Below are 14,007 nucleotides of genomic sequence, written 5' to 3'. Positions count from 1 at the left end.
ATGTTTTTTTTGTTTTGTTTCTCGCTTTTTATCAGACTATAGAGGTTAGTATGATCAGTTTTTCAATTGAATATAAACTCATCAGAAACTACGATTAAAGTTTAAGTATTTAAGTGTTCAGCATCATCAGTAAGTTTCTCTTTATGTCAGATGTATAGAGCAGAATAATCAATGAATTGAGGGATTTGGTATTAAAAATTTTTTTATCACCAATAAAAATTAAACCTGCTCTTAATGACTCTCAAGTGTCAGGTTAGGGAGCTAGTGAGCAGTAATTGCATTTTTTCAAAATTATTATGATGCTCTTCCTCCCAGCTCCTCTTCAGCTGCCTCAAACGTGCAGCTCCAGAGACTCTCTGCTGCCTTCCTGTGGTCCAAGTAAGAACTGTCTCAATATCAGTCATAACACCTGAACAAAATACAGAACACCATGCTTGTAAAGGTTTTTATATAAAGTACCTGTAACAGTTGATCAAAGTATTCTTATTTCTCACATACATATTCATACATCCACATAGTAACAGATTGCAGCATCAGCACTCTAGTAACACTAGTAGCCTTGACTTTGTTCACCAAAGATTCTTGTTTACACAATATGATTCACAAATGAAAAGGAAGGAAAACCAACTTCATCATTAGAAGCATATGTCACACAATAGTTTTTTTTCTTTTGTTTTTTGTCGTTTTTTTGTCTTGTATGTCTCGCAAGATAAAATATGGCACATGGTTATGAGTTAATCAATGATGAGAGCATGAATCGGAGGGGGTGTTATCAACTCATACTTTCCTTCTCCATTGCAAGAAAAAGGTTCATTTAGAGGACAGCTTTCCTTTACCTTCGGTTTTCTCTTTCTTTGTTGTCCCTGCACAGCTGACAGGCCTGGAGCAGGTGGAAAGTGGTCATAAATATTTTGGTAATTTTACACATTAAGAATCATCACTCCTAACATCAGTGTCAAAATCTGACGCTACAAGGGTACTGAATAAAGAAAACAGAATATTCAGTGTATCAGAGAACGAGTAGCGCTGACCGCTTGTGAAAAATCACGGCTTGTTTAATGATTGTTTAATCACAGCTTAGCAACTGTAACGCAGCACAAAAGGTCTTTCAAGCTTTGGGTTTGTTCACAATGTGGAAAGACGTATTTCCAGAGTTTAAGGTGGTTCCTTATCGGTGCCATTCCATGACAAATGAGTTAAGGTGTGTTTCTCATCGCTAACATAAGATACAATCATTAGCTTAACCAACAGTTGTTACCTAAAAGGCCAAGCAGCTAATTTTTTAAATAATGCAGTGCCCCTTTTATCACTAGCACATCCACTTAGTTGTATATACACTATCTGTGACTTTGATGCTATCAGACTTTAAGCTAGTGTTAGCAGTGTTGTCCATTAGCTCCACTAACATTTACTGTAGCAACCCTAGCTAGCATCAGCCTAGCTAGCATCACCCAAGATAACGTCACATTTAACAGATATCTTACTGTCCTAGCATTAAAAGAAGAAAAAATAAGAGTCCTATTGACATTATTCCCTATAAGGTATGAACTGAACAGACTAAGTTGATAAGACCAATGTTTTTATTTGGTGAAGAAGCTAACTTTATGCTTGTTAGCTGTAGCCTTTGTCTTCAAGCATGAAGTTGTTTGTAGCAACCAGTTGCTTCATTAAAAGCCTTTTCATATCTCTCGAATAAATCAATAACTTTTTGTACCCGCTTGAGTGTGTCTGTTCTTAAAACTCTTGATAAATGTTCATCTACTTCACCCTTACTTTTGGTGTGTTTTGCGGAACATACTTTGGTTAAAGGTTGTTTTGTAAGAGACTACCAGTGACGAACAAACACTGGCAACCACAGTGACATCTAATCCCCATTTAACTGGGCAATGGGTGTTGGACAATTACATCTCATTAGGAAACCTGTTGTCTTGCTTTCCCAGTTTCAATTTAGCTGTTTATTAGCAACCATATATGCACACTTTATCCATTAAGTGTCAGCGATAGGGTTTCTTTTAAAAAAAATACTAGCCACTAAAGCAATAGCTCGCTTCAGCTACTGGTTTATTATAGTGACACAAACAAGGCAAATGCTATTGTTAGCATTCACAGTTCACCTGTGCATTTTACAGACAGAATTCATTCCAACAAGTAATTTTGACATGACTCAGCTATAGATAATAAAAAATAATTTAGAGAATATTTTAGCTAATGTTTATGTCAAATAGCCATCGAGTTAGTTAGCCTTTGACTGTTGTTCTTTAAGCCAGTAACCTTTGTTAGCTAGAAATGAGAAATTTGTTTTATGGAATTCTTTTAAGTAATGAATTAATTATTTATTTTTGGATCAATTACAATCTAAGATTTGCCACCACACCTGCTGCCCTTATCACTGTAAGCTTAGACAACTAAAGGCCTGGCCTGTGTTGTGGGGCTAAGCAAACCTTTACCCTTTAATTCGAAAACTGTGTCATTCTTCTATTAAATCTGTTAGATACTGAAAGTACTGACATGAATAAAAATTGCAAATTCTTGTATAACATTAACTTATTACAGTTCACATACATCTTGTTATGGAGTTGACGACTTGTAACCATTTGACCTTTCTTTTATCCCTTTGCCTGCAGAGAGAGATCCTTTTGGATCGTCAAGTACAACAAATTACAAACAGGATTATTCAACAGTCATCTTGTGAATGCCTTTGAGGAATATGCTACTTGTCTACTATTCAACCCATCAGAAACAGCTAGGAGGAAGGACATGTAAACAAGCATGTTTGCCATGGATTCATTCTTAGAGTGCATATTTGTCTCATGAGGTCTGACTCTGGAACAAGGCTACATGTTTTTCTTCAGAGCATGAAAGCGCTGCAGCCCAGTTGGTAATCATCTGAACATGAAACATCTCCTGCTTTGTGAAGACACGAGTCTGGAAAGAGGCATGACATTCTGTTTGATTAAAAATCCATTTCCTCATTTTTAAAAGCAAAGTCTTGTTTTTTCATATTACAAGGGAAGGCCAAATATTATTATACACAAATTAAACTGAATGTTGAACGCTCCAGTGTTGGATGACTCCAATTTTGGCATACATTTTGCAAAGTGACACACACAACTTCTCTGTATATTGAATTTACAAGCTTTCCATTTTGGCATGTATTCCTTACCATGTAAAGAAAGTCTTTTTTTTCTGGTCTACATGTCGGATGTACAATGCAGCAACATTATGAAAAGCTTACTCATGACAACTTTATAGTCTTTCTTGGCTCATGTTTTTTTGTTTTCTTTTTCTTTTTGTATGAAATAATGAGTCTTAGAATGATATGGCACAAGATCTCCGCCCTGCCGACAGGGCGCCGGTTTTCAAAAACTGAAAACATCTTATTGGTCGTTGTTAGACTTAGAGATATGACATCATCAAGGATAACACTCTCACCTCAGGGGGACATGTATAAGATCAGTATATCCATTTATCCATCATAATGTTTTGAAGGACTACCCTTACAATGGTCCTGTAATGGACCATCAATTCAATAAATTTATTGGTGACACAGACTGGAAACTCTTCTATAATCTCTCTTGTGATTCTGGAGGAGCTTTCCAAAACCGAATCATAATTCCTTTGAGCTTCTTCATAAAATTCAGTTTTGGGCTTGAAACTTCTAACAAGAAAGACCCATACAATCTGAAGATGTGGGGTCTTTAAAGGTGGACTTTAGGTGATTTAGGAAGAAAAAAGCACCAGATTTAAGCACATTATGGAAATTGTTTGATCACGCATTTTTAGACAGGAAGTCTGGAGATTTTATTCTGCCTTTTATAAGTTTTCAGCCTGAAAATGTGGCTGCTTACCAAAAGTCAGAACTATTGTACTCTTTACCCTCTGAGGCCTAAGTAATCACCCTATACTATCAGAATATGTAATATTTGTTCATTTTTTCTAAGGACTAGCAATAAGGGGACAAAGAACATATTGGTTCTAACCGACACATCAAAATGTGTTTACATTTGTCCAAAAAACCCCTGTTTTTCTTAGGTTTGGGGCTTAGATCTCAGATGGTTAATGTACAATAGGTTGCTGTAGAGCCACATAGGGGTAGGATTAGGGATGAGATACATTTTAGCAACATGCTCAACAGGTATAGTTGCAGAAACGAGAAGAAATCAATTCTTACTAAGATCGCTTTTACGTTTGATCCAAAATGTAAAACATTTTGCTTTTACAGTTCATTAGTTCTCAGATTTCTCTTTGGACATAACAAATAAGTGACCAAAGACACACAGAGGCTAATCTCGGTGGGCTCTTTTAGTCCTCTGTGCACATGAATACATAAAAAATCTGTTTTAAGGGCAAGTGCTTGACCTTGCCTTGACTGATGGATTTATAGTAATGGCATGTCCACTTCTAACCTTTCACATATTGTCCTCATTGGATCGTCCTTGCGCCTGGATGTCACATCGCTCAGTCTAGCTTTCAGCAGTTCAGCATAGCAACTGCTCAGTCTCTTTCGTAACATGAGGCATGGCGTGCCCAACACAAAGCAGCATGCTAGGAAACCTATAGAAGCACACATGCATGTCAAACGGCTCCGTGAATAAGTAAGCCATCAGGTCAGTGGACCAGAGAGTCTCTAAATATGGGACAACTGGACTGAACTGCACCAGACAGGACACGACCGGTTCAGACCAGACCGGAGCGATCGAAATGAGAGAGAGAATCTGTGTTGATTTATTTTGTCCATGTTGCTGTGGAGAGCCACGAGCAGAGGAAAGAGGGCTGGGTGTTGGGACTTCAAACAGCAGCCGAGGTCTCTGGTACCAAGTGGTGACGGCAACATCAAAGTGTTGTTGTGGAAGAAAAGTCACATCTACAATTGTTGTGTCTGGCTCTGCACTTCCACAGCTGGAGCATACTCACATTTACTTTTGATTACTAATGTGTGTAGTCATTGGCTGAGAAAGCGATCACATGATCTGCTATAAGAACATATCCTCCATGACCCATCACCACCAGTCACTCATACAGTGTGATGCACCCAACACGAGTGTAGTCGTTTAAAAGTATTCTTTCTTTCTTTCTTTCTTTCTTTCTTTCTTTCTTTCTTTCTTTCTTTCTTTCTTTCTGTTGTCAGCACCAATATGGACTGCAGGAGAAAGTGCAGGGTAAGAGAAATAAACGAGCTCATCCCCTGTGTAAAATGTGCCCTGGAGGGGTCAGTATTGCATTTTCCCACGTATTTGTAAACAGCTTACACAAGGGCTTGTTTAATAATTATTCATCTGTGCCAAAAGGTTTAGCATGTCATACTCTTAAAAATAGACAAATGGTCTCCTAATTCCCAGAATATTTGCCTGGATAAACCCAAATGTTCCTTTAAAACTACAGTACTTTATATAATATGCGGATGCATGAATCCACTTCAGTACAATAAATAGGAGTGCCAATTAAACAATCTGGTTGACTTGATCTCATCCACGCTATGCACGTTAATACTCTTCATGTTATGCGAATGGACCTTGCAGAACCACTTTTGATGAGTGCAATAAAGCTTGGGAAGGACTTTAGGAATAAGGTAAAGCGGAGTTGGCAATAAGCAAGTGGTCATGTGCAAGGACATATGAAGTGACCTCATGCAATGTGGTTCAATTCTCTATAGATAAAAATGCCTCAATGCTAAATATATACTGTATACATATACAGTATATATATATATATATTTATATATCCAGCCTCAGTAACTAAATCTGTGTTGTCTGGCGTCTCTAAACCCATTTATGTTTCTATTAACTTTCACAATAAAACTTAGTCGGGACTTTATTTCTTAACATAAAGGCCAGACTGACAAATTTCTTTACACCCAAGGTAAAAGGTAAATACAATGGATCTCTTGCGCTCTCTATCATGCTGTTAATGTCACATCATGATCTCTGCTAGCCGTGCTTTTGATGAAATATGATGTTCCTTTTCTTCTTTGTCAGATATATTGTTGCTGGGAATCTCAACAATTGTATCTCAGCTTTAAAACGTGTTACCCTGAGCTCAGGGACCTGGATGCTGAATGCCAACAAGTAGCCTGTTAATCTTGGGAATCTAATCAGATCCAGTCAACATGACTGGCGGTTTGAGAAACACCTCAGCAACCCTGATTTTATCTGCTTTGTTGTTTAACTGCAGCCTTCAAGTAAATTTATCATCAACACTACGTTTCACACAACGAGCTCTATCTTCTACATTTGAAAAGTTGGTTAATCATCACCAGTAGAGACGCCAGACAACATTACAACATTACAGTAACATTACACTGGATTACATTAATCTTCCTGTCCTTAACCTATTCACTGTCTATCCTTCCACCCCCCCCACTCCCAGCGCCCTCTTATCGGTCAAGGCCTATGAGGAGCTTGGTCTTCTCTTCCTCTTTCTTGCTCTCATTTTTCAGATCAGCAAACACCTGGGTAAAGAAGTGTGGGTCGGTGTTGATCTGGAGCATCTTGCCACTCATGCGGTTGATGATGTCCAGGCAGCGGTCCCAGAAGGCTTCTTTCTCTGCTTCCACCAGGAAGGGCTTCAGTGGGTAGGAGATCTCGTTGCCCATGTAGGAGTAGGACAGGTAGAGGCAGGTAAGCAGTGAGGCCTGGAGCTCGCGCTCCGAGGCCACCTCAGCTGAGACCACGTCGCGGCACAGCATGTAGAGGAAGACCACGTTGGCTGGAGTAATGAAGCCCTGATCCTGCCAGCCCTGAAGAAGGAGGGAGCGGTCCACACTGCGCAGCCAAAGCACCGGATCTGTCGGGGATAGACGCTTTAATCGGTAACACCGACGGCACAGGAACTCGCCCAGGCTGCGCATGAGTTCACTCGTGGATGCCTGTGTTTAGGAGGGAAGGAGAGAGTGTTGATCAAATTATGCATGCGTGAGTTTTTAGTTTTTCTTTTGCTATAGAGTGAAGGTTACCTGAACAATGACACGTTTTGGCGTTCCAGCTGCAGTGGAAGGCTGGATCCCAGGACCTGTGAGGGAATTCTTTTTGGCAACGACAGTAGCTACGTTAGCCAAGGTTTTGGAGGCGGGCAGGTGGGAGGAGGTAGTGGTAGTGGTGGCTGCTGGGTCCTGGCTGGATGAATAGGATGAGAGGTTAGCACAGGACTGCGACTTCTTGAGCTTCAGGCTATTGGAGGCTGAGTTGGTGGTGGCGGCTGCATGACCATCCGGAGAGCTTCCTTTCCCTCCATCCCCGCTGTCTGACTGTAATTTCTTGGACCCCTTCCTCTTCGCTGATACAGCCACTATACGTTTCCATGGGAGCACACTGATGATTGAGGGACGTTTTAGGGACTTTGCTGCTGCAGCAGCGGCATCCTTGGCATTCTTGCTGTTCTGGACGGCGGTGTAGTGGCCCACCGTGGCCGGCCCATCCTCAAACAAGGCTGCCTTGCGGTAGCTAGGAGACAGCGATAACACTGTACCCATGATGCCTGGTTAGAGTTAGCAGCAGAAACTGGGTACAGTGGAAAATAGTGGGGGAAAGCTCTTTGACTAGTCTAGACAAAAAGCTTGGAAAGGGTCAGCGTCTCACTTCTGGAGGAGTTTGAACCTGTGAACAAACAACAGACAAAAAGCAGCAATATTAGTTCGATTTCATTTCAACTGATGAAGTTTCATCAGTCTTCTCTCAGTAGAGAATGAGATGTAGATGTGGAGTGGTTTATCAAAGCAAAGAATAGACCTAGATGCTAAAGTTTTGCACAACCATGACAACTTAACACTCCACTAGCTGATGAATATTGAACATGAATGATGAATATTTTTTGCCTGTTTGCAAGACCAGAAGTGAAGTAAGACACTGACTCAAAAGAGCCTTCCTCTGCTAAGAGACTTTCCTCACTATGAATTCAACCATCCAGTTAGATCATTTCATGAGGTTGCTGCTGTCAGCCTCGTCAAACATGAAAAATGACTCTGAAAAAGATCCTGGGATGAAAGAAAGGCTCGTAGTAATTGTAGTATGAGTTAAGTTTTCTTTTTACTATTTCAAATGCTACAATCCTCACGTCTGAGCTTTGGCTTGTTTTGGTGAGGAGAGAATAAGAAAAACCAAGAAATATTGTTAAAATCTCCCCAAAACATCTGTAAGTGGACCCTGAGTTAAATGGGTTGGGTTATACACAAACTAGTTTTCCAAGAGCAGAATGCACTGAAGACTACAGCCATGACAAGATATCCAGATGAAACACCCCAAATGGCTGCTGGACTTTCAGATAAGACTTTTCACAGTTTTCTCGCACAGGACTAAGGAGAGTTTTTACTTCTCCTTTTGAAAAAAGAGTAAAGAGAGTAACCATTGAGGTCCCATTGAGTTTGACTACTGTCTGCTCCAGTCAACCATGAAATGTGGTTGAAAGGCTATTTAAGTCCAAAAAGGACCTCACACACTTTGATGCTCGAGGTCTTCACACTAGTCTAGAAATGACCCCTTACCTTCTTTTAACCATAAAGAGTGACAAATTTGGTTGAGAGTCCAAAGATATTTTGATATCTTTAAGATCAGAAAACATTCTATTTGTTTTCGTGAGGGAAAATAGGAAAACTTAGGGAAATGTTTGGGAAAACCTATCAAGATATACTTTCTATTTGTTCCTCTTGGGTTTCCAAGTAAGGAAGACCTTGAATATGATTTTAGAAAGTGAGGTTAGTTTTTGAAACCAGAAAGGACACTCTGGTTCCTACTTTGTGATATCAAAAGCAAGTCAGATGAAAATGGCCCAATCAACAGTTCTCAAGGTCTTCTTGCTAGTTATTCCTCCAAGGCCCTCAGCTTGGCTAAAATTTTTTTAACTAGGAAGTCAAATTCATGACATTTCAGTATCTCTTTTGCAAACAGCATTCAGACAAGCAGTGCCTTTTTGTTTTCTTTTGATGGAGGGAGAAATCCAAGCTCCTGGAGAAAACCAAGTGGACAAACATAGTTTTCAAGCTACAGGAAAATTTTGTTGTGATGCAACACTGCTAGCTGCCTCACCCACCTACTTTGCAGTAACATACAATAAATATCAATCATATCAATGTTTGCAAATCACACATATATCATTGGTGATCATTGGTGAAAAACCTGGATTCTCATCTGCTAGACAATGAGAAACAACCTGTAACCGGCCAGATAGATATTTACACAGTGAATCTGCCGTCCACTTGTAACAATGACAACTGAAGAAGCTCCTGCCTGGAGGAAGAGCCTGCAAATGCAGATGAAAGCAGGTCACAAGACCAGCGCCCCCCTTTCAGAACACGTCAATAAGAGGATTTTAGGTTAGGTGGTGGGAGTGTTTGTTTTTACTGCGCAAATCTCTGCTTCCAAGGTCCACATTGAGCTGTTGGTGCTGTATGTTCATTAAGTGAAGAAAAGCACCCCAGAGCTTATGGTTACAGCAATATACCAGCGAGAGAAAGAGTCAGCCAACTGCATTAGGTGTCTGTGCAGAAACTTCATAATAAATCGTGCAGCCACACAAATAGCTGGCATTCCATCACAGCAGTCCTGTATAAATGGCGCACCTCCCCACATAAAGCTGCATATAGACGGCACTGGTAGCCCCAGCATGGGCCTACCAGTGTTCACCAGCATTATATAAGAACCGAGATAAGGCCACGGAGGCAGGGAAAAGAAATGTGCGCAAGCATCCATCTTAGCTTCAAAATGGAAGCCTTGAACACCCCCCACCCCCGAACACCACCAACACCAGGCAGCATCAGAAACACACACCGAGAGGCAGCCCTGAACATTAGGGGGGGGAATGCTTTTTCCTCTCTTTTTGAGCAGGTGGCTGTGTACTGACTGATTCTGCGTTTATCTGAGAATTATTTGAGCGTCTTTAATATTTCATCACCTGACAAAAATGGTGTTACAGGGAAAACACGTTTCCTACCTTCTAATTAATCTTCTCTTCTTGTGAAATCCATGTATCCCACCTTGACCTCCCCCGTACCCTCGCTGCTGGGTAAGATCAAAATGTGAAAAGGCTTTCCGCCCACGGTATCCACAACCGCCGGCACGAGCTCGTCCAGCCAAACGGGTCTCGCTCGAACACCGACAGGTCTGCTGCCCGCGCCCCTTCCCTTCACAGCCTCATTCAGAAAGAGTCTCTCGCTCCTCTGCGGGAATACACACGCAAAGCGAATATGTGCCGCACTCCTTCGCTCGCAGCGAGTGGAGAGGTGTCTTCCATTGAGAAGCCCGAAAAACTACACGGTGGAGGCTGTTTGATGCTCACAACTCGCCCAGACATGAATCAAACAGCACGCCGGCCCGCTGGTCTAAAAACCTACATTAACACAAAAAAAGCGGCGACAGAGAGAGAGGGACAGAAAAACATGGCCACGATAAAGTCCAAAAATAGCGGCAGCTTATTCCCTCAGTAAAGCAGCAAAGCAAAGAGAGAGCGAGACGGGAGAGAGAGAGAGATGCGGGCATCAGCACTTATTCGGGTTGGATGTGGGAGAGAAACGGCGCTCTCTCATTGGCTGCTGCCCGGATGCTGCCGCCGCCGCTGAAGTCATTGGCCGCCCGCGCGCTCCAGCCTATCGCTCTCCGAGGTGCTGAAGCAGCCGGCCAAACGTGTCGAAGCTGCTGCTGCTGTGGTGGTGGAGGTGGTGGAGGGTGGCTGCTGAGGATCAGCGCAGTGATTTTTGTGAATCACTTCATCACAGCGAGTGAGGCCCCGTTAACACCGTGTTTGCTAACAAAAAGAGCAGATTCACAGGCGAATCCTCCTCTTACAGGTACAAAGAACCCCCCCCCCCCCCCAACACACACACCTTCCCTTCCATCACAGGGCTAATACTGAGGGATGTGCTAGTTGCTCTCTGATGTGTTCACTGAAATATGAATGTGTGTGAAGGTTAGTCAGAAAGAACTTGTGTTGTATAAATGAGTAGGGGTTGTATAAAGTGCGCAAGCAAGTCTGTTTAGTCAGCTGACTCAGTCTTAACCAGCTCCTCTCTCAGAAAGATGTTAAAAATTATTTTCTCCTTACATACACAATCTACATAAATGTAGCGCCCTGCGACTATATTTTCTATTTAACAGGTAACATGAATACATTCTTAAAGAGACAGAAAGCTACATACATGTTCCCAGTGTGTCCGCGCAGGTTGTGGCTGTCCAGGTCAGGGCTTCTTTGAGTGGTTGAAAAAAGGAAGTCAAATGTACTTCCTCCAAGAGGTTTCTTCAGTTCTAAAACCAAATGGTGGAGAGTCCCAGGTATTTAACCCCGAGTAGGGGTTCCGAGGGTCACTAACCCTATTAATCATGTGAGTCATCACATGAGCCAAGGTGTGAAAAAAGGCGTGGATCTTTATCATCACCGGGATTAAGGGTGAAACCCCAGTAATGAGATGAGATCTTCCCCCACCTCATCCTGCGCCTGGGAAGGGACCTCAGGACTCCTTAGGTGTTTTGTCCTTGTTTACTGGGATCATGATTTCCTCAGAGCTGAAACTTCCACTCTGATCCTGAAACCACGACTCCTACATTCCTGCTTTCTGAACCTTTTTATTCGTAAGCTGGTTGACATCACTACAACAACTGGCTCGGTTCACACAGATATTGCTGGTACATTTATTTACTTATTTTTTGCAATAAAAACCATGAAGAGCTCTTTCCAACTGTGTTACATTGGCCACCCCTTGATTGAATCACAGCAATCTGGCAGACGGCTCAGAACAATCAACGCCCACACGCACAGACGGAAAAACAATTGCTTCCTCAGAGCTATGGCCTTCATCACAACCCTCCTGCTCATCAAAGCACTGATTACCGGAAATACCCCCCCCCCCCTCCCTCCCCCCCTCCCATCCACACACACACATTGCACTTACACATACAGATCTGACGCCGCTGCTCTTTTTTGGCTAAGGAGAGTGTTTACCTAAAATGTCATTTAACACTTAAGTAACATTAAACGATGTCTAAAATTGGAAACTATTATGAAAATAAACAGTGACTTCAGTGAAATTAGGTTTAAGGGTCTGTCAGCAATCAAAGACGAAGGCATTATTTTGATGAAGTCAGTGAACAGCAAAATGCTTTAAAAAAAAAAGGAAAACTAGTGTAACTCTGAAAGAAGATAATGAGACAATAATCAGTTTGTCAGTTCAGCCAATCACTACCCAGATATTTCCAAAATGTACTTAGTTATGACGTTATTTAAACAGCACTGATCAGGAGGAAAATCACAAACCCTTTTGCAGCCACTTCCCTGACACTCTGCAGCAGACACCAAAACCCGATGCTTTCCGCAGTCTCTCTCCAGATGAAAGTCAGTGTAAAATCAGCCTGTACAGCTGTTTTCCAACAGCAGTAACACTTTTTCATCCATGATCCAGACTCCGTAAAAAGGCAGTGAGCTGGAAAATGGATTTATCTGAATGGCTCTCTTCACAAACACAGCTCTACCCACGGGCAACAGAGCCCACTGAGTGGGACACGAGGAGGGACTTTTGTAAAGCTTAAAGAGGAAGCTTTATCTAAATCCTGCAAAGAATAAGATACACAGTAAAGCACAGCTGATGGGTGACTGTATCAATATATGACAAATAAATCAATATTCAGATTTATGGATCAGATGGTTAATGATTTTTAATATTCTTAAAGGTACAATGAAGCACAGTGGGGATACAGTATTGATCAGCAATCAGTGCTTTGCTGTTGAGCTTATGCTTTGTGGCCTGATGCTTTCAGGATGCTGAAACAAAGCAGTATTCAGGCTCACCTCTTGCACCATCGTGTCAACTCTCCCTGGTCCTTTGTCCTGTGTCTTGTGGTATAACCCTCAGCTTATTCCACTGTAGAAGTAGTGTAAGGTTACAACTTACAATTGTCTTTAATTACAGTTTGTTTAGTAAACAAAACCTTTTTTAAATTACCAAACTGTTGCCAGATACATTTCTGCATCCTGGTTGGTTCCCAGTTGGCCCAGTGACATCTTTTTTTCCTTTCCTGTGGTCCGTAGTTAATCTGGCAATGAGCAGAAGTAATTTTAGGATTTAAATGAGTGTAGGAGACTGAGGATGACACAAGACTGTGTGTCAACAGCTGAATAAATCAAATCACTTTTATTGTCACATCACATGTGCAGGTACACTGGTACAGTACATGTGAGTGAAATTCTTGTGTGCGAGCTTCACAAGCAACAGAGTTGTGCAAAAATACAATAACGTAAAACAAGCAAAATATAAGAATGGCTAAATCTGAGACTAATAAATATATGTACAATATATAATAGTATATGCATTACTGTATAACAGATCAGGAAAGCTTTTCAAATTTTTAACATTTGATTGTTTTGCTTTGTTGAATTAGAAATATTATATTTAACTTATTATTGTTATTATTATTTATTATTTCAGGTGTAATTCATTAATTTTGTTTAGGGTATAGTATCTTAAAGGGTCAAAGCACCCCTCCAATAAAACCTCTCAAATATCGTCAGTTTCTTACTACAGTAAAAACATTTCTTTATATTCGTTTTTTGGTGTTTTCTCTCACATCTATTCCATAAATGGTGGTTTGGACACAGTTTAGAAATCCTTAAAGCAAGGGTGTCAAACATAAGCCATAATTGGCCCGGCAAAGGCTCCATTCTGGCCCTGCTGCACTGGAAAACATGAAGGAGGAAAAATTACATTTTTGGACTTTTAACTGTTTATTTTTTACTTTTTACTAATGTTACACCAAAGTAATCAGGAAATACATTTAAAAAAATACATGAAAGAGGAAAGTTCCTGTTTTTTCACTTTTTCACAGTGACTTAACACCCCCCCCCCCCCAACTTTCAATTTTAGAGGCGAGTCACTGAGCTACACCTTCCAGAAGTTTTTCTAAAACGTGACACATTTATTTCCGTACAGTTTCTTTATCATGTAGAAACATTGAGATGCTCTGTAGAAAGTATACTTGTTATTATTTTGATGCATCTCAGGGCTTAAATATGCAATTACACCTCTTTATGCTG

At 41.1% G+C, this 14,007-nt stretch overlaps 1 protein-coding gene across 1 annotated transcript; it reads right to left on the bottom strand.

Moving 5' to 3' along the window:
* Nucleotides 1–431: 431 nt before the first annotated feature.
* On the bottom strand, nt 432–10,418 carry LOC102791077 (cyclin-dependent kinase 5 activator 1-like). Its single transcript, XM_006805121.2, has 3 exons — nt 9,922–10,418; nt 6,953–7,592; nt 432–6,865 (listed from the first exon to the last, which is right to left on the bottom strand). Exons 2-3 carry the CDS (start codon nt 7,466–7,468, stop codon nt 6,374–6,376), a joined length of 1,008 nt encoding a protein of 335 aa, XP_006805184.2. The 5' UTR covers nt 7,469–7,592; nt 9,922–10,418; the 3' UTR covers nt 432–6,373.
* Nucleotides 10,419–14,007: the final 3,589 nt, after the last annotated feature.

Source organism: Neolamprologus brichardi, unplaced genomic scaffold (genome assembly GCF_056152115.1).
Source record: "Neolamprologus brichardi isolate AB-2024 unplaced genomic scaffold, ASM5615211v1 NODE_ptg000031l+_length_7269946_cov_1, whole genome shotgun sequence".
Taxonomy (NCBI): domain Eukaryota; kingdom Metazoa; phylum Chordata; class Actinopteri; order Cichliformes; family Cichlidae; genus Neolamprologus; species Neolamprologus brichardi.
This window is presented reverse-complemented; position numbering and strand designations above follow the sequence as displayed.

What these genes read in the sequence shown, in the direction of transcription:
- LOC102791077 (XM_006805121.2), bottom strand. Translation starts at nt 7,468, where the DNA reads ATGGGTACAGTGTTATCGCTGTCTCCTAGCTACCGCAAGGCAGCCTTG. An exon ending in CAAAACGTGTCATTGTTCAG is followed by an intron (nt 6,866 to 6,952) that starts GTAACCTTCACT and finishes TCCTAAACACAG; the next exon opens with GCATCCACGAGTGAACTCAT.